The sequence below is a fragment of the Mesocricetus auratus genome, unplaced genomic scaffold (assembly GCF_017639785.1).
Source record: "Mesocricetus auratus isolate SY011 unplaced genomic scaffold, BCM_Maur_2.0 Super-Scaffold_100046, whole genome shotgun sequence".
NCBI lineage: Eukaryota > Metazoa > Chordata > Mammalia > Rodentia > Cricetidae > Mesocricetus > Mesocricetus auratus.
In genome coordinates this window covers 1,606,854-1,632,352 of record NW_024429223.1, presented here as the reverse complement: position 1 = coordinate 1,632,352, position 25,499 = coordinate 1,606,854, and the positions used below count along the sequence as shown (strand labels likewise).

At 58.2% G+C, this 25,499-nt stretch overlaps 2 protein-coding genes across 8 annotated transcripts; one reads left to right on the top strand and one right to left on the bottom strand.

The window, feature by feature from the left end:
- Positions 1 to 716: 716 nt before the first annotated feature.
- Arhgap33 (Rho GTPase activating protein 33) lies at positions 717 to 14,489 on the top strand. Of its 4 annotated transcripts, none has more exons than XM_005081813.4 (22): positions 717 to 860; positions 1,416 to 1,498; positions 2,522 to 2,619; positions 2,695 to 2,779; positions 3,380 to 3,460; positions 3,561 to 3,698; positions 4,138 to 4,230; positions 5,123 to 5,245; positions 5,328 to 5,405; positions 5,488 to 5,554; positions 5,637 to 5,696; positions 5,786 to 5,938; positions 6,017 to 6,119; positions 7,420 to 7,564; positions 7,644 to 7,726; positions 7,811 to 7,918; positions 8,838 to 8,983; positions 9,618 to 9,771; positions 9,857 to 10,002; positions 10,083 to 10,157; positions 11,521 to 12,192; positions 12,877 to 14,489. In XM_005081813.4, exons 2-22 carry the CDS (start codon positions 1,421 to 1,423, stop codon positions 14,109 to 14,111), a joined length of 3,921 nt encoding a protein of 1,306 aa, XP_005081870.1. In that variant the 5' UTR covers positions 717 to 860; positions 1,416 to 1,420; the 3' UTR covers positions 14,112 to 14,489. The 4 variants fall into 4 exon arrangements, with proteins under 4 accessions (XP_005081870.1, XP_005081871.1, XP_005081869.1 ...); XM_005081812.4 differs by having other exon boundaries at positions 734 to 860; positions 1,389 to 1,498; XM_005081814.4 differs by lacking the exon at positions 1,416 to 1,498 and having other exon boundaries at positions 725 to 860.
- Positions 14,490 to 14,524: 35 nt separating this feature from the next.
- On the bottom strand, positions 14,525 to 22,030 carry LOC101835871 (inactive serine/threonine-protein kinase TEX14). 4 transcript variants are annotated; one of them, XM_040735460.1, is made up of 15 exons: positions 21,457 to 22,030; positions 18,140 to 18,254; positions 17,680 to 17,845; positions 17,445 to 17,599; positions 17,302 to 17,362; positions 17,103 to 17,227; positions 16,911 to 17,003; positions 16,214 to 16,549; positions 15,976 to 16,133; positions 15,701 to 15,894; positions 15,548 to 15,620; positions 15,387 to 15,463; positions 15,122 to 15,304; positions 14,764 to 14,822; positions 14,525 to 14,678 (listed from the first exon to the last, which is right to left on the bottom strand). In XM_040735460.1, exons 1-15 carry the CDS (start codon positions 21,608 to 21,610, stop codon positions 14,597 to 14,599), a joined length of 2,031 nt encoding a protein of 676 aa, XP_040591394.1. In that variant the 5' UTR covers positions 21,611 to 22,030; the 3' UTR covers positions 14,525 to 14,596. The 4 variants fall into 4 exon arrangements, 3 of the variants coding, with proteins under 3 accessions (XP_040591394.1, XP_040591395.1, XP_040591396.1); XM_040735461.1 differs by lacking the exon at positions 14,764 to 14,822; XM_040735462.1 differs by lacking the exon at positions 15,701 to 15,894 and having other exon boundaries at positions 15,540 to 15,620.
- Between the last annotated feature and the right edge of the window lie 3,469 nt (positions 22,031 to 25,499).

The window sequence follows — 25,499 nt, the reverse complement described above, 5'->3', positions numbered from 1 at the left end:
GGGCGTGCTCTCGAGAGGAGGGCCCTCCCTGTTCAGGTCCTCATCGGTGAAAGCATCCTTCCGGAAAGGGTGTGGCTGCAAGGCTTTCTGGGCACTGCTCTATCGTGAGACTGAGAGGCATGAATGTTCTTCTAGCCTTCCACACGGAAGCTTTTCCCAGAAAAAAAGGAGTCAGAAACTGGAGGCTGGCCTGTAATAAGCGAATATGGGGAAACAAGGGAAAACGTCTAACGGATGGGGTGAGGCCAAAGTCGCACAGAGCCGAGGGTGTGCCGGATCAAGAAGCTCGTGGGTGGGGTCAGGATCAAGGCTGGCCGAGTGGGGCTGCAGGACCCACACTTGGAACAGGCTGCTTGAGGGCCGTAAGGAAACCCAATCCACGCGAGGAGCGGCCGCGGGCGAGGGAAACGGCGGACTGATTAGGGAACCAAGTGGCAGCGGCGGAGCATAAAGAACCCGGGGTGTTGTATCTCAGGAGGGCGCTGACCGCCAATGCCAAGCAGCCGTGGGCGTGGCGCTGTCAAACTTGGGGGGGCGGGACCGGAGGGCAGGGCCTAGGGGGTGGAGCCTCAGCCCAGCCAATAACCATCCGCGTTGTAGGCGGGGCCTACCGCTCTGGCCAAGATCGGAGCCAATGAGAAGGGCCTCCGCGTGCCCGCTGGCCCGCCCCGCGTGGGGCGCGCGCGCTACAACTCCCCCCCGCCCGGCAGCCGTTAGGGGCGGGGCCTGCGGCCGCCCGCGCGCGCCCCACGCCCTCCCCTTTGTGTCACCATGGCGGCGGCGGCGGCGGCGGCGGCGAGGATTACGAACGAGGGCTCGAAAGCCGCCTGGGTCTGAAGGAGGCTACCGCGACCATGGTGGTGAGGGGCCCTCGGGGCCGTCGGTCTGTCTGTCCGCGTGCCAGTCTGTCCGCGCGCGGCCCCGCCCTGCGCGCCCCGCCCCCGGCCCCGCCCGGGCCCGCGGCCCGCGCCGCCCCTCACCCTTGGCCGCGGTCCCCCACCTGGGTCCGGCCCTGGGTCCGCAGCCCGGGCCTCGACCCCGCCCCTCCTCTGCATCCCTCATCCGCAGCCACCCTCCCGACCACCGCCGCCTGCTGCCCCCGACAGCCCCTTCCTCGTTCTTGAGCCCCACCCCCATCCGCTCCATCCCCTGCCCGGCCCTCTCCCCCTCCTCTCCCCCTCCTGCATTTCACCCCGCTCCACCCGCTCTCGATCTGAACCTCTCCCGCCTGCCTTACTCTCCCCTTAGAGGCCGGCATCCTGCCTCCCGTTCCGCCTGAGCCTTGGGGCTTCTCCGTCTCCTTGTCTTCCATCTCCCCCCGCCTCCGTGTCTCCCTTTCCCACCATACTGCTCCTGCTCATTCATCCATCCATTCCCTCACTCCACAGACATTCACTGAGACCTCCTCTGTGCAGGCCTCATGCTCCAGGCACAGAAACAATCAGATCACATCCTGCCTTGGGGAGCTTCATGGGCTGGCAGGGGACAGACTCTGAGGGTGAGACCCCCAGGGATGAACTCGGGGTTGCAGGGACACGGAGGAGGGAAAAGCCCAGGCTGGCAGATCCCTGGATCCCCATCTGGCTGCTGGTTAATTTATCACGTGTTGCCCAGTCTGCGCTCCCCGGGCGACTGGACTGACACTGCCTGTCAGGGATCCAGAGAGAAATACAGTTCCAACTCTGCCCAACTCTGCCGGGCATGCTGGGGGTCCCAGCACGGGGCCCTGCTTCAGGGGAGGTCGGAGTCCAAGGGGAGCCATGCGTTCCTTGCCAGACGCATCTAAGAATGCGATGCGTAAACTCAGGTTTAGCTGTGCAGCCTGGGATGCAGGGAGCCCAGGAAGTGGAGACAAATGTGTATCACAGACTAAATGGACAGAGAAGGACTCACATATGAGGTGAGGCCTGAAGAATGAGGAGGAGAGATGGGTGAACTAGGTTCCAGTCTGAGGAACAGCCTTTGCCAAGGCACAGAAGGAAAAGGAGAAGCTCTTGTGTTCTGAAAACTTCAGCGCTCTGAGAACGGGGGCAGCAGGGGAGAGCCAGGACCGGGGAGGCAGAGAGCCCAGCTCACGGAAGCTTGACTGTCAGACCCGAGAATTCCAACTTCATCTGGAATGCATGCGAGTCACTGGAGCAGAGTCTATGAAAAAACGGTCACATTTATACGCTGTGAAAACCGTCCTGGCAGGGGGGAGTGGACTTTGAAGGTCCAGAGGGTTGCAAGTGACTGTTCCCTGCTACAGATGGATTAAACACGCACTGACAGGACCAGCATGTTCTCCCTCCTGTACCTGCTCACCCTTGGTCCCTGCACCTCCAGTCCTTCATCCCAGACCACACACGGAGAAGCAGGCTGGTCTATACAGCTCGCATCTCCTACTGACCTACCCTTTCACCCCATGCTGCCGGACAGAGTGTAGAGCCCCAGGCTCGAGGCCCAAGCTGGCAAGTAACAATGCTCCTGTTGTCACTGCTCCCATCTCTGGGGGCCTCTGATTCTTCTCTCTGCTCTATAGGCCCGCAGCACTGACAGTCTGGATGGCCCAGGGGAGGGCTCAGTGCAGCCTGCACCCCCCACAGGGGGGCCTGGGGCCAAGGGGAAGCCTGGGAAGAGGTGAGAGGGTGCTTACCTGAAGAGGGCGGGGAGCTCCAGCAGAGAGCTGTGGAAGACACTTTGCTTGCCTCCCAGGCTCTCAGCTCCTCGAGGCCCGTTCCCCCGGCTGGCTGACTGTGCCCATTTTCACTATGAGAATGTTGACTTTGGCCACATCCAGGTAAGGGACTCCTGCCCGGGTGGGAAGGTGAACGTCTAGCAGCCACTTTGCACGTTTGAGTGGAGGCCAGCAGGGATCAGAGGTGTGAGCCTGGGAGAGCCGCTCGCCCGCTCGCTCGCTCGGCCATCATTTACTCTTCCATGGACTCCTCCACAGCTCTTTCTGTTTGGTATCTGCTCTGCCAGGGCTCTGTTCCCAGACAGTGATATGGCCAGGCTGTGTCCTTGTGGAGGTCCAGGAGGGGGATCCAGATCGGTATACCCCTAGATAGTCCCAGCAAGGAAGTTTAACCAGATCGGTATGCCCCTAGATACTCCCAGCTAAGGAAGTTTAACCAGATCGGTATGCCCCTAGATACTCCCAGCTAAGGAAGTTTAACCAGATCGGTATACCCCTAGATACTCCCAGCTAAGGAAGTTTAACCAGATCGGTATACCCCTAGATACTCCCAGCTAAGGAAGTTTAACCAGATCGGTATACCCCTAGATAGTCCCAGCAAGGAAGTTTAACCACATCGGTATACCCCTAGATAGTCCCAGCCAAGGAAGTTTGGGTCTGGGGCAAAACTGAAGCCCCCTTTGGTTTGTGCTCCCCCTGCAGCTCCTGCTGTCTCCAGAGCGTGAAGGCCCCACCCTCTCTGGAGAAAATGAGTTGGTGTTTGGGGTACAGGTGACCTGTCAGGTGAGGCTGCCCCTACCTCTCATCTAGCCCGAGCGACTAACCACTGCAGTTCTCAGCTCTGTGTGATGAAGTCTACCCTCTCTTCTGACTGCCCCCGCAGGGCCGCTCCTGGCCCGTTCTCCGGAGCTACGATGATTTCCGTTCCCTGGATGCGCATCTCCACCGGTGCATATTTGACCGGCGATTTTCCTGCCTCCCAGAGCTGCCTCCACCCCCAGAGGGCGCCAGGGCTGCCCAGGTAACCTATTTGTCTCAGTGCCTGCCTGAGCCAGCAAGGGTACCCTCATCAGCCATGTGTGCAGCCAGCGAGGCAAGGGGATAGATAGTACAGATCTCTTGAGTTGGGCATGCTTGTTTAAGCATGAAATCTCAGTGCTTGGCAGGCTGCAGGCGTATGATCGGAGTCCCAACCAACCAGACCGGAGAAGCCTTAGACATATAACAGGATATTAGAGTGTCCCTTTGGTTTGGCAATCATGGGGAAACAGCCACACCAGTTTCACTCCAGAGCTTAGCTCAGTGTGATATGACAGTACTTGAGAACTTAGCAGCTGAGGCATGCCGGGGCATCCAGGTCACATTTTAGCCTTGCTTAGAGATGAGCTTGGGCCCTGTGGGATGGCAGTGGCTCCATCTTCAGACATTCACAGAAGCCCTCCTTGGCAATTTGCTCCCAGATGCTGGTACCGTTGCTGCTGCAGTACCTGGAGACTCTGTCAGGACTTGTGGACAGTAACCTCAACTGCGGGCCTGTGCTCACTTGGATGGAGGTGGGCCTCACGTGGAGGAGCCGGAGCTAGAATCTAGTGAGAGCTGTCTAAGCACAAGAAGCAGCCTGCAGTGTGTGGGCACAGAGAAGAAGGGAGCCAGAGGGGAGGAGGAGGCGGCATTGGTGTTATTTTAGTGTCTGTGTGGGTGCATGCCTGCGAGAGAAAGGTAGGTGTGTGCTCGTGTGTGCGCGCGCTCGTGTGTGTGTGTGTGTGTGTGTGTGCGCGTGCGCGCGCGTGTGTGGTTGTGAGGCTGTGGAGATTTAAAAGTGTACCAGTTAGAAATGTGTTGCTTGTGAGTCACGGTCCGTCTGGCTGACAGTGACTTAACCCCGATGAATTTTGGATAAAATGTGTAGTGTCTGCTATGAAGGATGAAAGCGCAGGTATCTATGGGAATTGGGGCATAGGAGAGTGTTGGTACAGGTTGGGGTGGGGACGGAGAGGCAGATTTTTTATTTTATGTGGCGGTTTGGCCTCTGTGCATGTCCCCACATGCATGCTGTCAGAGGTTGGATGAAAGCATCAGCCCCCCTCACCCCCCCCCCGGAACTAGAGCTTCAGATGGTTGTGAGCTGCATGTGGGTGTTGGGAACTGAACCTGGGTCCTCAAGCAAGCGCTCTTAACTGCTGAGCCATCTCTCCCCATTGTTTTAAAGAGTCATTGAGAATCTAGGCGTATCTCAGCACTTGGGAGGCAGTTTGAGGCCAGCCTGGTGTACAGAGCTAGTTCCAGGACAGCCAGAGCTGTTACACAGAGAAACCCTGTCTTGAGAAAAACAAAGAATCTCGGTGTTTGGGCAATAGTTCTGACAGACAGACACTCTGTCCAGTGAGGGTGGCCTCACTGGACACCCTTCTGAATTCTCCTTGCCACACTCTGCCTCTGTCTCAGCTGGACAACCATGGCAGGCGCCTGCTCCTCAGTGAAGAAGCCTCTCTCAATATCCCTGCCGTGGCTGCTGCCCACGTGGTCAAGCGATACACCGCCCAGGCACCGGATGAGCTGTCCTTTGAGGTGCGGCTGGGCAGGATGGACGCTGTCTGTGCTCCCTGTTCCTCCTGCCTTCCCTGAACCCCCTCCCTCTGCCCGTTCCCAGGTGGGGGACATTGTCTCAGTGATCGACATGCCACCTACGGAGGATCGGAGCTGGTGGCGGGGCAAACGGGGCTTCCAGGTGAGCTGGGCGAGCGGGGCATGCGCAGTAGGGCACTGTGCTCACCAGGGTGGCCCAGCTACTGACTGTGGTCCTTCCTCAGGTTGGATTCTTTCCCAGTGAGTGTGTGGAGCTCTTCACAGAGAGGCCGGGCCCTGGCCTAAAGGCAGGTAGGTACCATGGCGAGCATGTGGGCAGCTCCCCTCCCCCTCTGCCTACCACCTATCCTGTCTCCCATTGTCCACCCCACAGACGCTGACAGTCCCCTGTGTGGCATCCCAGCTCCTCAGGGTATCTCTTCTTTGACCTCAGGTAATGCGAGCAGGGAATTAGGTCTCTGCCCCTGGCTCTAGCAATTAATTTCGCTCCTGATTCTCAGTGGTCTGCGTTTGCGCCCACAGCTGTGCCCCGGCCGCGCGGGAAGCTGGCGGGGCTCCTCCGCACCTTCATGCGCTCGCGGCCCTCCCGCCAGCGGCTGCGCCAACGGGGAATCCTGCGGCAGAGGGTGTTTGGTTGCGATCTTGGAGAGCACCTCAGCAACTCGGGCCAGGATGGTGAGGCCTGGGATCTCTCAGCCATCCTGCCTCAGACGCAGCTCTGGCCCTGACCCTGCTCCTCTCTCTCTCTCCCAGTGCCCCAGGTGTTGCGATGCTGCTCGGAGTTTATTGAGGCCCATGGTGTGGTGGATGGGATCTACCGGCTCTCGGGCGTGTCCTCCAACATCCAGAGGCTCCGGTGAGACTCACAGCCTGCACTTAGCGCCTTCTGCATTCAGGGCCACGCTCACTGGGGTTAGGAAGGCTCTGTGCGGTGGTGGCCTGAGACTTCCTTGCGGAGGTGACAGCCAGGCTAAGGCTGGAAGGCTGGAGGAGAAATAGCATCCATGGGTCAGCCCCATGGACCCCACCACATGCCAAGACAGACTCTAGAGCTGGGGACACCACAGTGAATGGCGCACCCAGAAGGCCTTGCTGAGGTGTAGTGGAGAAACATAGATTTGGGCTAATGAAGATCAAAATAAACTAGGAGAAAGAGCAAGGAATGGAGGCTGTGCCAGTGATCACAGCGCTTGGAAGGTAGAGGCAGGAGGAGCAGGGATTCAGGTCACACATGGCTACATAGGGAGTTCTAGGCCAGCCTCAGCTATGTCAAGGACTTCTCAAAACACCCCAAAAATCAGAACCCAAACCAAACACCACCATCACAAAAGAAAACTAGGGAGGAGAACGTGTAGTCTTGAGTAGTGGGAGAAGGAGGCGAGCCCTTGGGAGGAGGTGAGAGCCGGGGAGAGCCTGTCATGCACATGGTGGAGGAGCGGCCATGTGGGGGGCGGCGACAGCGACAGTACTGAGACCCGGCAGGCAGCACTTGCAGGGCTTCTTGTCCTTGAGTGCTGGGGACGACTGTGTGTCTGCTAAGCAGCAGTCAGTCCACCCTCGGCTGACCCAAGCGCCAGCCCTTCGCGGCTGCTTCTCGGCAGGTGCTGTCGGTGAGCCAACCCCACCTCTGTACAGGGCCACTTTGGTGATCTAGAATGTGGGCTTTACTTAAGGGAACCGACAGAAGGTCCTGAGCCAAGGAGGCATACAGATGGGAGGGGTGGGCCAGGACGGGGCCAGCAGAGATGACAGGTGAGAGTTGAAGGAGCAGAGTCGAATCACAGAGGAGAAGCCTTTGCCCGTGAGCAGAGTAGGAGGCGGCGGGCTCTGGGACCTTCATTTCCCGGGGACTAGCTAAAGCTCAGAATGGCACACATGCGGCCCGCGGTAGGCGCAAGACAGACTGCAGTCAGCCTTAGTAGCTGCAGGCAGAGGCATCTTGCACCTGAGCCTCAATGGCCCTTCTTCACATCGGGGCTCCTTCGTTTTTGCCTCTCAGGCTCATTGGGAGATTTAGTAAGGGTCCTTCTGGATCCCTGCACAGGGCCTAGGCAGGAGTGCTGTGACTTTCTGTGGGACTTGTGGGTACGGGTACCGGGCATGGCCTGATGAGCCAGGTTAACCCACCACCTTCTCCTTGATCTGGTGATTCTCAGGCATGAGTTTGATAGCGAGAGGATCCCTGAGCTGTCTGGCCCCGCCTTCCTGCAAGACATCCACAGTGTGTCCTCCCTGTGCAAGCTCTACTTCCGGGAGCTGCCCAACCCCCTGCTCACTTACCAGCTGTATGGGAAGTTCAGTGTGAGTGAAGGGACTGGCCGGGGCGGAGGGAGCCCAGCTGCATGAGGGCCAGTGCCAACACGCCTGTCCATCCCCTCAGGAGGCTATGTCAGTGCCCGGGGAGGAAGAGCGCCTGGTACGGGTGCACGATGTCATCCAGCAGCTGCCTCCGCCACACTACAGGTAAGTGGACAGGGCCGAGCAGGACCACAGCAGGGATGCAGGGGACTGAGGGGAGCAGGTGTCTGCCACTGCTTCTGCCCCCAGGACCCTAGAGTACCTGCTGAGGCACCTGGCCCGCATGGCAAGACACAGTGCTAACACGAGCATGCATGCCCGCAACCTGGCCATTGTCTGGGCACCCAACCTGCTACGGTAAGTTTCCCTCCAGGGGTAGACTCCATTCACACAGCGCTTGAGGAAAGACCTACACGGGACCCGTGTGAGCATCTGGGGAGGATCAGACCAGGCAGAGGGAACAGTACGAGCCCGAGGCAGATGGGGCTGATGATTTGGGAAGCCCAGGGCGATCTGCGGGGCTGCGGGGAGGGAATGCACAAGGGGCGGGGGGGGAGCAGAGGACCAAGGGACAGATGATAGGAGACCAGACCTACAAGTCACAGGGAAGACTTCGTGTGCGCTGAGGTTAGCCGAGGCAGGGAAGCCTGCCTGACTCTGGGTGCACAGGTTCTCTGAGGACAGAGCAGGAAGGGGCTACTATGACCGCCGCGTGGAAAGAGTGGAGACTGGGCTAGTTTGCCAGTCAACTTCCTGCGCCTACAGCAAAATATCCATAGCACTTTTATGAGGAAGGCTTTGTTTTGGAACACAGTTTCAGAGGTCTCGGTCCACCATCACCTCTCCCCATTGCTATGGGCTTGTGACAGGGCAGCGTGGTAGGAGTGAATGGCAGGGTAAAGATGTCCATGGCAGGACTGTCTTTGAGAGCATGCCTCCTGAGACATAGAAACGGCTCCCACCAGGGCCCTCCTCCTAAGTCCCCAGCTTGGGACCAGGTCTTTTCTTTGTGGACGTTTGGGGATGAGGCTGAAGGGGTGTGTCAGAATCTGAGATTTTTTGGAGGTCCGGGTGCAGTAGGTGGTTTGCTGACAGACTGAATGTAGGTCCTCAGACTGAATGAGAGGAGGTGGGAAGGAAGTAGGTTTGGGGGAGTTGAAAGCCCAGCTAGCATATTCCCTTCAAGGTATTAGCCGGAAGGACAGGGATCTCTGCTGGTGGCACCCACACTGCCAGTCAGGCTCAAGGGCTGTGGCTTTACTTGCTCCGCCTTCAGGTCTATGGAGCTGGAGTCAGTGGGGCTGGGTGGGGCGGCAGCCTTCCGTGAGGTCCGGGTGCAGTCGGTGGTGGTGGAGTTCCTGCTCACCCACGTGGAGGTTCTGTTCAGTGACACCTTCACCTCTGCTGGCCTGGACCCTGCCGGTATGTCCAGCCCATCCTCTGACGTCCTGGCCACTGCCTCTCAGTGTCAGGGCTGCAGCGGGAGGGCAGGTGGGCTCCTGGCCCTACCCCTACCCCACTGACTAGACCTCCCCCCCCAGTTCCTTGAGGACCCCACCCTGGCCCCTCCCTCCCCGCGCCCCCCCTCCTTCTCATTTCAGCTCCTCCGCCCAGGATCCCCACCTCTCGGCCAGGACGCCGTTCTTCCTTCACCCCTTATAGCTCCTGGGGGCGCTTGGGGCCTTGGGTCCACCTGGGAGGAGGTGGGAGGTCCCCAGACTTGACCCCACCCTGGCCCCGCCCAGACTCCCTGCCCTGCCCCGGACCCCAGCCCAGTCAGGATTCTGCTCGTCGGAGGGCCCTCTGGCCCGAGGTAACTGACCAGAGCCACTGCCCTTGCTGGCTGCTGGGAGCTGCCTTCCCATCAGCTCGTTCCGCCTCGCCCTTCCTCCTGACCTGCCTGCTGCCCCCCATTCCCGCCTGATCTACACCGGCCCCTGCCTTGCCAGCCCGGGTGGGCACGCTGCGGGGCCGGGGCTTGGGCTGTGACGCTTGGCTTTGCCTGTAGTCTCAAGTGGCCCAAAGCTCATAGCTGTCCCCTTTCCGACCTCTCCAGGTCGCTGCCTCCTTCCCAGACCTAAGTCCCTTGCGGGAAGCAGTCCTTCCACTCGCCTGCTGACACTGGAGGAAGCCCAGGCACGAACCCAGGGCCGTCTGGGAACGCCTACGGAGCCCACAACTCCTAAGACGCCGGCCTCACCTGTGGAAAGGTATGAGCGGGACGCTGGGGAGGGGAGGGTTAGCTGGGAAGCCCTGGTTTCTCAGACTTCCTGCTCTCTCTCGCCCAAACTCCAGAAGGAAGAGAGAGAGAGGGGAGAAGCAACGGAAGCCAGGGGGTAGCAGCTGGAAGACATTCTTTGCTTTGGGGCGGGGCCCCAGCATACCCCGGAAAAAGCCCCTGCCCTGGCTGGGTGGCAGCCGGGCCCCAGCCCAGCCTTCAGGTCAGAGGCTGGGGCCTTGCTGTGGGTGGTGGGAGCAGCTGTCGGGCTGGAGAGCCGGGTGACTTCTCTTCCCCCTACAGGCAGCAGACCTGACACTGTCACACTGAGATCTGCCAAAAGTGAGGAGTCTCTGTCATCGCAGGCCAGCGGGGCTGGTGAGCACAGGGTAGACCCTACAGGTGCCCAAGTTGAGCTAGGAGGAGCTGAGGCCTGGTTTCACCTTCAAACGCTGTACTTCAGATTGAGGGGGTTGCGACTGTTTTGAGGTTGGGTCTTGCTATGCTACTCTGACTGGCCTGGAACTTGCTGTATACCCCAGGCTGGCCCCCAACCTTCGACTGCCTTAGGCCTGAGAACTGAGGTTACATGTGTGAGTCACCAGGTCCAGCAAGGGATTTAAACTTTTAAAACCAGGGCCCCAGGTGTAAGTTAGAGATAAATTGTTACTGATAGTACACACTGTAGTCACTGGTTCATTACTTAAACACCCCAAAACTTGCTGGATGCGATTCAAAGAGGCCCATACCTTACCTGGGAGTGCCTCCCTGCTGCTGTCCCGGACAGAGGCACTCTTGGCGTGGAGGCTCACCCCATAGCGTGTATGTGTGACCTTGTTGCTCAGTGCAGGGTTAGGTTAGGAGCATTAGTGGTAAGCATGCTTTATGTGCAGAGCACAGCCAAACTACCGTCTGTGTTGCTCAGTGCAACCTGCTCGTGTGTGTGTGTGTGTGTGTGTGTGTGTGTGTGTGTGTGTGTGTGTGTGTATGCGCTAACCATTCCTCCACCCGATGGCTTTGGCCATTCTTGTCAGCGATCCCCATCACTCTCACGGTGTCCTACCAAGAGTGAAGCTGCTGTGTAGGGTCAGCACACAGCTAGACTGGATCACAACAGCCAGGTTGTCCAAGGCGGTGTTCCATCTAGACACCCTGTAGAGCGTGTGATAAACTGTCGCCAGACCCCATCCATGCTCTGGGTCTGGACCCATTCATAACCTTGTCCTACCACTCAGAAAGAGCGTGAGCCAGGCCGGGTGGTCTCCACTCAGAAAGAGCGTGAGTCAGGCCGGGTGATCCCCACTCAGAAAGAGCGTGAGTCAGGCCGGGTGATCTCCACTCAGAAAGAGCGTGAGCCAGGCCGGGTGGTCTCCACTCAGAAAGAGCGTGAGTCAGGCCGGGTGGTCTCCACTCAGAAAGAGCGTGAGTCAGGCCGGGTGATCTCCACTCAGAAAGAGCGTGAGTCAGGCCGGGTGATCTCCACTCAGAAAGAGCGTGAGCCAGGCCGGGTGGTCTCCACTCAGAAAGAGCGTGAGTCAGGCCGGGTGATCTACACTCAGAAAGAGCGTGAGTCAGGCCGGGTGATCTCCACTCAGAAAGAGCGTGAGTCAGGCCGGGTGATCTCCACTCAGAAAGAGCGTGAGTCAGGCCGGGTGGTCTCCACTTTGTTTCACACTGTTCTGTGGGGCTGTAGCCTGTCTTCACAGGTGTCCCCCTCTAACTGCGACACTTCTCCCAACAGGCCTCCAGAGGCTGCACCGGCTGCGACGGCCGCACTCCAGCAGTGATGCTTTCCCTGTGGGTCCAGCACCCGCTGGCTCCTGTGAGAGCCTGTCCTCCTCCTCCTCCTCCTCTTCCTCCTCTTCTTCCTCCTCCTCCTCCTCAGAGTCCTCAGCAGCTGGCCTGGGGCCACTCTCGGGTTCTCCCTCACACCGCACATCAGCCTGGCTGGACGACGGCGATGAGCTGGACTTTAGTCCGCCCCGCTGTCTGGAAGGGCTTCGGGGACTCGACTTCGATCCCCTGACCTTTCGCTGCAGTAGCCCCACCCCAGGAGACCCGGCACCTCCTGCCAGCCCAGCGCCTCCAGCCTCCGCCTCCGCCTTCCCACCGCGGGCAACCCCACAGGCCCTGTCGCCCCATGGACCCACCAAGCCTGCCTCACCCACCGCCCTGGACATCTCCGAGCCTCTGGCCGTCTCGGTGCCACCTGCCGTCCTGGAACTGCTGGGGGCTGGAGGGACACCTTCCTCGGTCACCCCAACACCGGCTCTGAGCCCTGGCTCGGGCCTGCGTCCCCATCTCCTCCCGCTGCTGCTTCAAGGAGCAGAGGCCCAGCTAAGTGACACCTGCCAGCAGGAGATCAGCAGCAAGCGAGCACCCACCGCTCCCCGGGGAGCTCCAGGCCAGCGCAGTGAGCCTTGTTCAGTGACCTCACCCGCACCCGTCCCCAGCTGACCCGTCCCCAGCTGACCCCGTTCCTCACCTGCACCCGTCCCCAGCTGACCCGTTCCTCACCTGCACCCGTCCCCAGCTGACCCGTTCCTCACCTGCACCCGTCCCCAGCTGACCCCGTTCCTCACCTGCACCCGTCCCCAGCTGACCCGTTCCTCACCTGCACCCGTCCCCAGCTGACCCGTTCCTCACCTGCACCCGTCCCCAGCTGACCCCGTTCCTCACCTGCACCCGTCCCCAGCTGACCCGTCCCCAGCTGACCCGTCCCCAGCTGACCCCGTTCCTCACCTGCACCCGTCCCCAGCTGACCCGTTCCTCACCTGCACCCGTCCCCAGCTGACCTGTTCCTCACCTGCACCCGTCCCCAGCTGACCCGTTCCTCACCTGCACCCGTCCCCAGCTGACCCGTTCCTCACCTGCACCCGTCCCCAGCTGACCCCGTTCCTCACCCGCACCTGGGTCCCAAGCTGACCCCGTTCCTCACCTGCACCCGTCCCCAGCTGACCCCGTTCCTCACCCACACCCGCCCCCAGCTGACCCTTCTGTCTCACACCCCGTCCCCAGTGTCCCTTCCTGTCTCACACCCAGTCCCCAAGCTGTGCCAGCACCCAGCTGACCCTTCCTATCCCTTTCTGTTCTGTAGGCCCTGGCATGGATTCACCATTGTCGACCCCGCCCTTGTCTCTGCTGCGCCCTGGTGGGGCTCCACCCCCACCCCCCAAGAACCCAGCCCGGCTCATGGCTCTGGCCTTGGCCGAGAGGGCTCAGCAGGTGGCCGAGCAACAGAACCAACAAGAGCAGGGGGGCACCCCACCTGCTCCCCACTCCCCTTTCCGCCGCTCACTGTCCCTCGAGGTGGGCGGGGAGCCTGTGGGGACTTCAGGGAGTGGGCCGCACCCTCCCTCCTTAGCCCACCCAGGCGCCTGGGCTCCAGGTCCTCCTCACCTCCCAAGACAACAGAGTGATGGGAGCCTGGTGAGAAGCCAGCGGCCCTTGGGGACCTCAAGGAGGGGTCCCAGAGGCCCTTCCCAGGCCAGTGTCCAGCTCAGGGCAAGTGGGGCTTACAGGGATGTTCCAGAGGTGGCAGCCCAGTCCCCGTGTTCTAACCCCAGTTTCTTCTCAACCCCCCGGGAGTGTCCGCCACCTTTCCTTGGGGTCACCAGACAAGGCTTGTACTCCCTGGGTCCCCCACCCTTCCCACCCAGCTCCCCAGCCCCCGTCTGGAGGAACTCTCTGGGTGCCCCCTCCGCACTTGACAGGGGAGACAATCTGTACTATGAGATCGGGGCAGGGGAAGGCACCTCCTTCTCTGGCCCCAGCCGGCCCTGGAGTCCATTTGGCTCCATGCCTCCTGACAGGCTCAATGCCTCCTATGGCATGCTTGGCCGGTCACCGCCCCTCCACAGGTCCCCCGACTCCCTGCTCAGCTACCCACCACCCTCCTCCTGCTTCCCGGCCGACCACCTCAGCCACCCAGTTTCCCAGCACATCGCCCGGCGCCCTCCCAGGCCGGAGCCTCTCTATGTCAACCTAGCCCTAGGGCCCAGGGGCCCATCACCTGCCTCCTCCTCCTCCTCCTCCCCTCCTGCCCACCCCCGAAGCCGTTCAGATCCTGGGCCCCCTGTTCCCCGCCTCCCCCAGAAGCAGCGGGCTCCTTGGGGTCCCCGTACCCCCCATCGGGTGCCCGGACCTTGGGGCTCGCCTGAGCCTCTCCTGCTCTACAGGGCAGCTCCACCAGCCTACGGGAGGGGAGGCGAGCTCCGAGGATCCTTGTACAGAAATGGAGGCCATAGAGGGGAGGGGGCTGGTCCCCCTCCTCCTTATCCTACACCCAGCTGGTCCCTACATTCAGAAGGACAGACCAGAAGTTACTGCTGAGTTAGGGCTAGGAAAGGACCCTCCCTGCCCCCTCCCCCGTTGGATCTTGGCCCAAGTCAGTCCTTTGTTTTGTATTTTCTTGAGCCTGCCACCCCACTCCAGGTTTCTAACTTTATAACTTGCGCTGATGTGGGTCCCTAACCCCAAATCATGTGTCCCTACCCTGAGTTGCAGGGTGTGACCATCCCCCTCCTGGGGGCCCTTGCACAAAATGGGGGGCAAGGCTGATATCCTGTCCTCCTCCTCCTCCCTCCAGGAGCCTCCAGCCCGTCCTGCTGTGTGTACAGGGGGTGGGGAGAGTCTCTTCTGCCCACCTCTCCCCATGCCCCCGATAAACCACCTGACAACATTAATGAATAAAATCGGCAGAGAGTCGGCTACTGGCGCCAATGAACGAAGAGGGACACACCGGGGACTTGACCACTTTCTTCACTTGGAGGCGGAACTCTGAGGGCGGGGGCAGCGTCTGCAGGGAGGAGTCTGGGCTATGAGGGGCTCGGCCTGGGCGCGTCTTCGAGGTGGCACTTATTCTGCAGCTCTGCCATGATCTCCTCCAGCAGATCCGTCCTGGGCAGCAGAGGACAGACAGACCTGGGCTTAGCTCTGGGCCGAGGGAGGGCCCCGGCCGCCCACCGCAGCCTGTGTGTCTCACTCCTGTAGACTGGAGAAGACACTGTCCTCTGTCAGCTCACTGTCCTCACTCTCAGGTCCCTGCAGGGGAAGGGTCCAGCTGCCACCGAGGCTCACAGCCCGGGCTGTGGGTGCTCATGCCTTCAGATGTCTGGGCACTGAAGCCTCTGTGTTGGTCAGCATGCAGGGGTGGACTCCCAGGGCCGGGGGACACAACAGCAGCCCACACGTGCGCCCCAGCTGCCCCCCCTCAGAGCTCTGGGTCCCCAGCACGAGGCTGGCTCCTGAATCAGAGCCTCGGGGGAAGCAGGGCTGCTCAGGGAGCCGGGAGACTTCTGGAGGCAGGGTTAGGGTTAGCAGTGGGTTAGGGGTATCCGTACTATTGACATGGGCTCCGGACAACAGAGCGGGCTGGGGCTGTGGCCGGGTCCCACACCAGAGCTGGGGTCTATGTGACTGGAGCTGGGACTGAGGCTGCTGCCTAGCGTCAAGCTACTGCCAGATTCCCAGGCTTCACTCTGTTGGACGCTGCTGTGGCCTGTGACGTCAGGAGGCTCCAGGGCCTGCAGAAAACAATGGCAAGGACCTGGCGTGCTTGCCTGGGTCCCCGCACCTTTGGTTACCGGTCACTTCCCCGCTTCCTACCTGGGAAGGGTCTGGGAAAGGGGGCACAAGCCTTGCTCTGGCCTTGTCTCCGGGAGTCACTTCACGGTGCGGATGCTCTGGGGGTACAGAGCGGAGGGCTAGAATCTGATGCACACCTCCACACAGTCCAGAGCACCCCATCATCGTCTGTACCTCCTAACCTGGCAGGGAACCCAGGGTGGCAGGAGACAGCGTCGTCCACTCTGTTGGGGAGCTGCCCTTGGCTGCTGAGTCCTGGGACGAGGAGGTGAGACGTGGTGACATGGGACCTCCCTGGGGTCCTAAGTACCCACGCCACCCTGACCTTTCTGTACCTTGGCCATGGCCTTTCGCAATAGGTACCGGCTGCTCTGCAAGCTGCCCCAGCGGTCAGCAGGTTCTAGGCCCAGCCCAGCTTGAACCAAGGCCTGATAGGGGGCTGGCAGCCGGGGGTCCAGGGGCGGGCTCTCACCTGCCTCCAGCTTAGCCTTCACCTCAGGCCCCTCTCCCCCAGCCCACGGCAGCTGTCCTGTGAAGAGGCACCGTGAGGTGACCCACACTAACGCGATGCCTTCGGGGGTGGGGTGTAAGTGTAGGGCGGGTCACTGACCAGTGAAGACTTCCTGGGCCAGGATGCAGAAGCTGTAGAGGTCTGAGGTAGTGGCTGGCACGTCACCACGGATCAGCTCGAGTGGTAACCATGGGTACAGCTCGGGGGGTGGGGGGAGCCCTGGACTTGGGCCTCCCTGGGGGTATTCCTGTTGCAGCCTGGGAGGGCGGGGCACAGGTCTGGTGAGCTAGCGGCTGCTGGGCGGCACACAGGGCAGACATGGGGGGTGGGCTCTCACCTGGGCTGCAGCCTGGGCTGGTTCAGTGGACGCCCGTGTTCTAGGTGGCTCACCTTAGCCAGGCCTGGCCGCACTAGCTGCACAGCATGGGAACTGAGGCCACCATGGGCCCAGCAGCGGGACTGCAGGAACAACAGGGCCTCCACCACCTGGAGCAGCAGAGAGCCGGGCAGCAGGCCGGGCAGGGCTTGGGGACCCTTCTCGTCCAGGCTTGCCGAATGCAGCAGGATATAAAGGGAGCCCAGACACACTGGCTCAAAGAGCAGGCTCAGTCTGGACAGGTCCTCCGAGGGGCTCAGCGCCATCAGCAACAGCAGGCCAGGGTGGTGCAGGATGCTGGGAGGGAGCAGAGCAGGTCCTTCCTTCACAATTGGCCCCAACTGCTCCCGACCACAGGCCACCTACCATGGGCCAGGGGGAGACTCACCGGCCACCATGCAGGAGACACCGAGATCCTCCATCTCAGCCTAGCTGTGGCAGAACCAGTGCTTACCCATACCAGCCTCCCGTCCCTCCCATCCCTTCCTCCTCTCTGGGTACCACTCTACGGGGGCCTGGGGGTGTGTGTGTGTCATTACAGCTGGAGGACTCTGGGATGGATGCTAGCACTGAGCCAAAGCTGGACTACAGCCCCGGCTGGTACCACATCCTCTTGGTTACGGACTGCTGCAGTCGGCGGTCAGCTGGGACCAGTAACCTGCAGTGCTGAAGGTCAGCCAGTAGCACATCAGGGTCCATTTCGGGGGTCTTCAGCTGCCGGACAGTAACAGGGTGGCCCTTCCACAGGAGGCTGGAGAATGGGCGGCAAGTGAGTGACATGGGTAGGATTTCGTTGGGATTCGGGAAGTGGGAGGCAGGGGCTCACCGAGGGCGTGGGAGGGGCTCTCACTTGGCCATGAGGGTATGAGAACTGCTCTCATAGGTGCGGTCAGGTTCACCCTGGCTTGGTACTAGCTCCTTGGGGTCTGCCAGTGGAATGCCCATTATCAGTGCCGGGGGCTGCAGGCTGTTGAGCTGAGCGAAGACAGGAGGGCATTGAGCACCAAGAGGATGCAAGGGTCCCTTCTCTCCCGTTCTCCCCTTCTTACCTGGCCGAACCCCAAGGCTGGGGTTTGGGGGGATCTCCTGATCTGCCCTTGCCTCAGTGCCCTGGGATAAAGGGCAGGCTGAGGGTAAGCTCGGGATCACTGGCTGTGCTGGTCCCGGAGGCTCAAGAGTGTGGACTCGTTACCTGTCTGCCTGTGCCAGCCTTAGTGGGTTCCGGGAGCCACACAGGCTGTGTCCAGAGCCAGCTCGTAACCGCCCGAGGGACACAGTGGGCACCAACTCCCCACCCTGCACCAGTGCTGACATGTGGGTTCGGCACCACTGCAACAGCTCCAGCACCTGGGTGGGGCACAGGGTTAGACTGAGAGCACCAGCTGGCCTTGGATGAGCCCGCTGTACCCTGGCCCGTCCGTACTCACCTCCCAACTCTGCTTGGCATCACCCTGCTCAGCCCAGTCTCGCGGTGTGCGGCCCTGCTGATCGCGCAGGCGCAGATCACCTCCTGCCTGCAGCAGGAGCCACAGTACCAGCGCTCGGCCCGAGAAGGCACCTGCGTGCATAGGCGTGCTGCCGTCAAGGCAGCGGCTAGGACAGAACCAGAGGCCAGGGTGGGACGGATGGAGAGAGGCGGCAGGGGGCGGGGGGAACAGGCACGAAGGGAGGTGGATGGGGCTGAGTCGGTGGACGGGAGGGGTCCTGGGAAGCCGGGGGTCAGTGCGGGAGGCACCAGAGGATCTTCGTGAGCTCCGGAAGGCACCGGAATGAGAACAGCCAGTGGGGAGTGAGACGAGGTTAACCCAGAGGCCAGGGAAGGCATCAGCTGCTGGAAGAGGACTTGTGCCCCAAGAGTGTAGGGGTCCTGGGGACCTGTCTACTCACTGGTTGGGGTTGGCGCCAGAGGCCAGTAGGAGGCGCACAGTAGAAGTATGGCCCAGTAGTGCGGACAGGAAGAGCCCCGTCTGCCCCGCGGAGTTCTCGCCATCTACCTGGACAACTGAGGGACAGCGAGGTGGAAGCCTGCGCTCACTCCAGATTCCTCCGGCCACCAGGCAACACCCATCTCACGTATTCCAGGCGAGCCTGGCACTCGCTACGTACCCAAGGGTGACCATGAACAAGCTCCCCATCGACCGAGGTACATGCCTGGCACCTCAGCAAAGGCTCCAGGCCATTCCAGCCTCCACAGTTTCTCTTTGGCGTGGTTCCTGTTCTGCCCTTTCTTCATGCATCCCACCCTAGCCTCTGGCAGCACACCTATGCCTGTAAGGATTCAGGCATTTTGCTGGCCTGCCTCTGTCACCGGGCAGGATGCACTCAGGCCGTACCCTGGTCAGCCCAGGGTTCCATGACTACTAGTCTGCACGCAGGTGCAAAGGACCCTTTAAAAGACAGACCCTGCCCACTTACGCTCTCTTTCCCCGTGGTTTCCCTGGGGCAGACAGGACTTTTTCTGCCTCCCTCTCCTCTTCTGCTCTCTGTCTCTGTGTGTCTTCACCTCTTTTCTCTTTCCTTCCCCCTCCCTCCCCTTATCTAATAAAACTTCTCCTTAAGCTCTGTCTGCCTGGCGTGTGTGTCCCCTGCCGTGGTTGGTCACCCTCGCCGGCCACGGAATCCACCAAGGTTCCCCACGCATATTATCGTTACAATGCCGCCTTGATCCCTGATTCCATGTATGTGTCCTGGAACTAGCGGCTCAATGCAGGGCACTGGGCGTAACTCCGCAGAGCTACAACAAGGGGAGACATCTGCCTGCCGTGAAAATATCCACCCTCCTGGCACCAGGGGTGTCAAATCAGGCGGAATGTGGCCATTCCAGAAACTCTGAACACCACATTTTCTGCCTCAAGTTTTACCCACAGCCTATCCATCATCTTCTGCAATGACATCTTAATTGGTTTTCCACTCTCGACCTGTGCCCCAAAGGCATCTTCCTAACACACAAATCATTGCCATGACTAGATCATCCCAAACAAGTTGTTCCAAAACAAAAATACACGGAGAGGGCAAGGCTTGTTTTACGAGGCCAGCCTGACTTTAATTCCAAAACTGGATAACAGTTTCCAGAACCAGAAAGTAAAACTCTAAATGGATTCCATTTATGATCGCACAGACAAAAACCTAAGTAACCCCAACTAATCCCCAGAAAGTAGGTGGGCTTCCACGTAAGAAAATCCATCGGTGTAATAGACCTTCATGGATTAAAGGACAAAATGTATATGCTCTGGACCGAAGACGCAGCTCAGTGGTAGAGCATTGCCTACAATCCCCCCAGTGAGGGGCTGGAGATGTGACTCAGTGGTAGAGGCCCTGCCTAGAATTCCCCAGTGAGGGGCTGGGGTGTGACTCAGTGGTAGAGCCCCTGCCTAGAATCCCCCAGTGAGGGGCTGTGGGTGTGGCTCAGTGGTAGAGCCCCTGCCTAGAATCCCCCAGTGAGGGACTGGAGGTGTGGCTCAGTGGCAGAGTGCTTGCCTGGCATAAGTCACTGGACTCTATACTTAGCACCAATGGAAAGAAAAAACATCACATTTTAACTTTGTAGATATGGAAAAAGTGAAATTAGTTAGGTGGTGGTGCATGCCTTTAATCCCAGCAGTTGGAGGCAGAAGTAGGCAGAGCCCTGCGAGTTCAGGGAAACCCCTTCTACAGAGTGAGTTCAGGACAGCCAGGGCTACACAGAGAAACCCTGTCTTAAAAACCAAAAAATAAAATAAAAAAGGCGAAATTTAGTACCTGTGTATAATTACTCAGAAAAAAACTCAGAAAGTTAGATGGAAATTAATAATTTCTTTTTTTTTTTAGACAGGATTTCTCTGTAGCTTTGGAGCCTGTCCTGGAACACACTCTATATAGACCAGGCTGGCTATAACTCCCAGAGATCCACTTGCCTCTGTCCCTGGAGTACAGGGATTACTAATTATTATTATAATTATAAACCCCAACAGCAAGCATAATACTTAGTACAAAACCAGATTTAATTATTTAAATATAAAAAATAAAGTGTGCCAAATGGCCACAGTGGCTTGGGAGTTTAGTCTAATACTTTAAGGAAAAAAATGCCTGGGTTATTTGTTTGTTTGTTTGTTTTGAGACAGGCTCCTCCTTTATCCTCTTTATCGTCACCCTCAGCCTCCTGAGGACTAGAATGACATGTACCATGATTGGAGGTTTTCTCTCTCTCCAACTAACAAAAACCTTGGGACTCAGCAAACAGTCACAGTTACCACGTTTAGAAAGGGGTCAGACACACAATCAACTTTAAAAAGGCAGTGAAATTGGGAAACCGCTGAATGCTTATTGGGTTATGAATTCCCTCCTTCTAATACAGTGGCTTCCCGTCAAACACACCCCAAGATCCAACAGCACCCTCATCTTCGTAGTGATACGTCAGGGAAGCTTTAAGTGAAATGTGTGAAAGCCTTTGCCATGTTTGGGTTAATCAGTAGACTGAGACAATGCTCTGAGGCTGTTTAAACCTTGAAGAGTTGAAGACTCCGGGGAGTCTGCCCTTGTTGCCACGGGAGAGCTTGCAGCGGCATGAACCTCCGTCCCAAGCCACTCCTGGAAGACCCGGAGGGTTGTCTGTGCTCATGGGCAGCAAGAGTAACATGACTTGGGTAGTTGGAACCTTCCCCAGCCCCTATTAACCTTGTAGCTGTTTGGATAAAGTAACTGCAGCAAACTAGCCGGGTGTCAGTCTTCTCTGAGAAGGCTGTACCCCTCTGTTCCTTCAGAGAAGGACAGCTTAGCATCTTGATGAGCTTCTCTCTCTCTATTGCGGCACCTGTGACCCAACATCAAACAATACATGTTCTCAGGCTCTCTCCGTTGTCTGGACCTGCCTCCTCTCCCCGAGTCTGGCTGTCCACACACATGTCTGGCTCACTTTGACGTCAGGGCCTTTGCCCAGGCCGTCGAGGCTTCCGAGGTTGCTTTGCTGGGCTTTCTTCAGAATGGCTTTACAGTGTGAGACTATCGCATCCAGGGACGCCCTTCCCACCGTGTTTCATTCCCAAAACGACCCAGAGGCCAGATTCACGCTATCTCCCATCTCTGACCGCAGATTTTTGGCACACAGCAGGTAGCAGCGACAACACAGGACCCTGACAGCCAGGTATGCACTAATCAAATTAAGTTGCCTCTCCAGGGTGCTGTCTAGTTCTTTTACCGCACCCGCACCACGCCGCGCCGCACCTCACCTCTGCGCAGGAGCCTGGCCAGGCCCCAGCAAGGACCTCCAGCCAGAGCTAGGCGATGGAGACGGCCCACCTGGCCATCTGGATCCCTCACGGAGCCCAGCTCGACGGGGAAGCGTGGGCCTTGCGAATGCATCTGCAGCTTGCTCCCGGGCATGGGGTCCTGAGGGCAGGGCGGAGGTGAAGGGCGAAAGTGGGGAGCGGTGAAGTTGAGAAGGTGATTCGGGGGGGGGGGCGTGTGATGGCAGAGGTGTCTGGGAGACCCGGCTAGGGAGCTGCACAGCGCCAGAGGCTAGGAGCCCACCGGGTCGGCAGGGGTAGTGGGAGTTTTAGGGCAGGGGTGGGCGTTCCAGGGAAACTCAAGAATCCGCTCTACGAAAGAGTCAGGAGGCTCTGGAGGGTGCTGGTGGGTTCTGTGGGTTGGGGAGGTCTTAAGTTTCCAGAACAGAGATGGGGCCTGAGTGAACGAGGGCCTCAACTGGGGCTGGGGGTGGAGTATGGAGAGAGAGTGGGTGGGCGAAGCCGAGGGTCCCGCAAGCTCCAAATAGCGGTAGGCCTGGGCTCCGGCCCAGAAGGCTTGGTGCCTACCGTTGGGCGCGATTGTGATTGTCACGTGACTGTGGCCCAGCCAAGGCAGTCTGCGCGGGAATCCCAGCGCCTGATTGCCTGCTGCTTCCTGCCATCTCGCACTTGCGCAGTAGCCTACCCTAAGAAGCAGCCTCGCCATCCTGCAGCGGGAAGAGACAGAGCTGTCCCGCTCGGTAGGTTTCAGCTGGTTCTCTCTCTCCCCTTGCCTGCTCCAGTGTCTCTTATTTTTGTAATCTTAATTATATGAATATGAATATTTTACCTACGTGCATGTAAGCGCCTAATACTCAGGGTTGCCAAAAGAGGGAATAGAATCCCCTAAAACTGGGATACAGAGCCACGCGGGCGTTATGAATCGAATCCGGGACGTCTAGAAAAGCAGCCAGTGCTCTTAACTGCCCAGCCTTCTCTCCCAGCCGCACCCTCTTGGACCCTTCTGAATCTCAGCTCTTCATTCCCACCCATGCTCAGCCACCCCGCGACTGTTTCCAGTCTCTTCCCTGAGCCCCATACCCGAGGGTCCTTCGGGATGCCTCCCTTTAGACGTCACCCGGACTGTCGAGCCCACATGGCCTTGGCCTCATGGCTATCCCCACCCTGCGCTTTCTCCTGGGCCCGGCCACCTCCCTCCAGTCCCTGACCTGTGACTCACTCCCTAAGCCCCCCTCCTTACCATCCCAGTCCTCAATCTTTCCTAGCTTCTCTAGGCTCTGAAACAGGTAGGGACCACAGGAAGAAGACAGAAGACAGGTTCTGGGTCCTTAACCTGCTGCTGGTTTAAACACGATGTGCTCCCCGCCACCTCCCTCCTGGCTTTTCTTAACAGCACTTGGAACACAAGGGTACACACGCACGCATGCATGCACGTACGCACACACGCACACACGCACGCACGCACGCACGCCCGCCTGAGAGATGTCTCACTAGCTACCGTGGGCTGACCTTGAATTTACAACCTCCAGCTTCAGTTCCTAGTGCTGGGATTTTAGGCTTACATTACCGCACCCAGCAAACACGGACTCTTACCTGGACACTGTAGATAATTGAGAGATGAGTGGGTGGCGGGTGAAAGCCTTGGCGTCTCTGCCCTTATGTGAGTGACCCCTTCCTATTTCAAACCTTGAATGAGATTACTGACTCAACTCTGCATGTAGATGCGTTGTTCCTTTGACAACTGGGTATTCAAGACTATAATACAGGATGAACATGGCCAGTGGTTCATTGGAGTGGGTGTCTGTTTCTTTTAGCCCGTCCCTGCATTTTTCTGAAAGCTCTAAAAGTCCTCTAGCTCTGCCATCAACCCAGGATATCTATGCAAGTCGACCCCAGTAGCTTCTACACAGACCCGGCCATGCCATGTATTAACCTACTTAAGTACAAACCAGGTTGCTTGTGTACAAAAATGAGAGGCAGGCAGGGGAGATTGCATAAGGCAGTAACTGGCCTTAAAATCACTATGACCCCCTGTGAGTTCGAGGCCAGACTGGTCTACAAAGTGAGTTCCAGGACAGCCAGGGCTACACAGAGAGACCTTGTCTCGAAAAACCAAAACATAAAAACCAATACTCCTGGTCCTACTACCTCCACCTTCCAAATGCTGGGGTCCTGACTCAAAGAACAGCTTTCAAACCAAAACCCATGACTGATGAGTAGTTAACAAACCCTCTCCCATGACCCTCTCCAGCCAAGTCAATAGAACTCTGACACCCTTTGTGTTGAGTGAGCAGTTTGGTCTCCTGTAGTCTGGGCTGGCTCCATTCAGTTTTAGATGGCTGTCTCACGGTCTGCATCAAGGAACTTGGCCTCATTTGGCCATAGTATGCAGCTTGGTCCCATTCCTACAGCTTGAAGCAAGAGACCACTGCCTGGTGTCACTGCCTTCCTTTGGCCTACCCTCCACATAGTAGAGAGCCTGAGGCTCGTCTCCTCTGCCTGTGAGCCCCATGATTCCTTGATTCTTGGCAAGTGTTCTACCAATGATCCTACTGACAAGTCCTCAGCTCTTGTTTCTGTTTTTGTGATAGAGTATCACTATGCAGTCCAGGCTAGCCTTGAACCTGTCATACTGCTGCTTGTGCTTCTGTGGTAGTTTGAATGTAGCTGGCCCCCATAATCTCATAGGGAGTGGCACTCTTAGGAGGTGTGGTTTTGCTGGACTGATACGGCCTTGTTGGAGGAAGTGTGTCACTGTGGGGGTGGGCTTTGAGGTTTCCTACGCCCAGGATACCACCCAGTGTCTCAGTCGACTTCCTGTTGCCTGGAAGATGTAGGACTCTTGGCTCCAGCACTAAGTCTGTCTGCATGCCACCATGCTCACCCTCGTGATGATAATGAACTGAACCTCTGAAACTGTGAGTCACCCCAATTAAATGTTTTGTTTGTAAGAATTGCTGTGGTCATGGTGTCTCTTCACAGCAATAGAAAACCCAAACTAAGACAGCTTCCTAGTGCCACACTTTTTTTGAGACAGCATCCCTCACTGGGACCTGTAACTCACTAATTGGGCCAGGCTGGCCAGCCAGCACCTGCTTGTCTTAGCCTGTACCACTACATTATGCTTGGAATTTCATACGGGTGCTGGAGATTAAACTCAGGTCTTCATGTTTTTGTGAATCAGACATTTTACTGGCAAAAACATTTCTCCAGCCTGCTCATCAATGCTTATTTGATGGGGGAAGTCCTTCTGTGTATATGTCTGTCTTATTGGATGATAAATAAAGCACTGTTGGCCAATAGGGAAGCAAGATAGGTGGAACTAGGAGTCAAGGAGGATTCTGGGAAATGTAGTCAAGAGTAGACAGTCACCACGTAGGATGCCAGAGGAGTAAGAGGTCTGAACCCTTTCTCCGGTAAGTGAAGACCATGTGGAAATACTCAGATTAGCAGGCATGGGTTAATAATTAAGTCAGAGCTAGCCAACAAGAAACCATAGCAAACGGCCAACAGCTTCATAATTAATATAGCATCCTGCGTGTTCATTTGGGACTGATGCGGCTATGGAACCAGGCTGGCAGGAAGAATCTCCTTACACTTAGTAATTAAAGAGATGATCCACCATTCCTGGGCACATGGCCTTGGCCCGGTCTTTTTTTTTTTTTAATTAGAAACAAGCTTGCTTCATATGTCAATCCCAGTTTCCTCTCCCTCCCCTCCTCCCCTGCCTCCCTCACCAGGCCCCCCCCTACCCAATCCCCACTCTGATCCCCAGGGAGTGTGAGGCCCTCCATGGTGGATCTCCAGAGTCTGTCATTTTGTTCAGGGCAGGGCCTAGGCCCTCCCCCCAAGAGTCCAGGCTGAGAGAGCCTCCCTCATTGTGGGATGGGTACCCAAAGTCCATTTGTATGCCAGGGATAAACACTACCCAAGGCCCCATAGATTACCTAGGTCTCTTCACTAACACCCACATTCAGGGGGTCTGGGTCAGCCCCACGCTTTCCACACAGCCATCAGACTGGAGT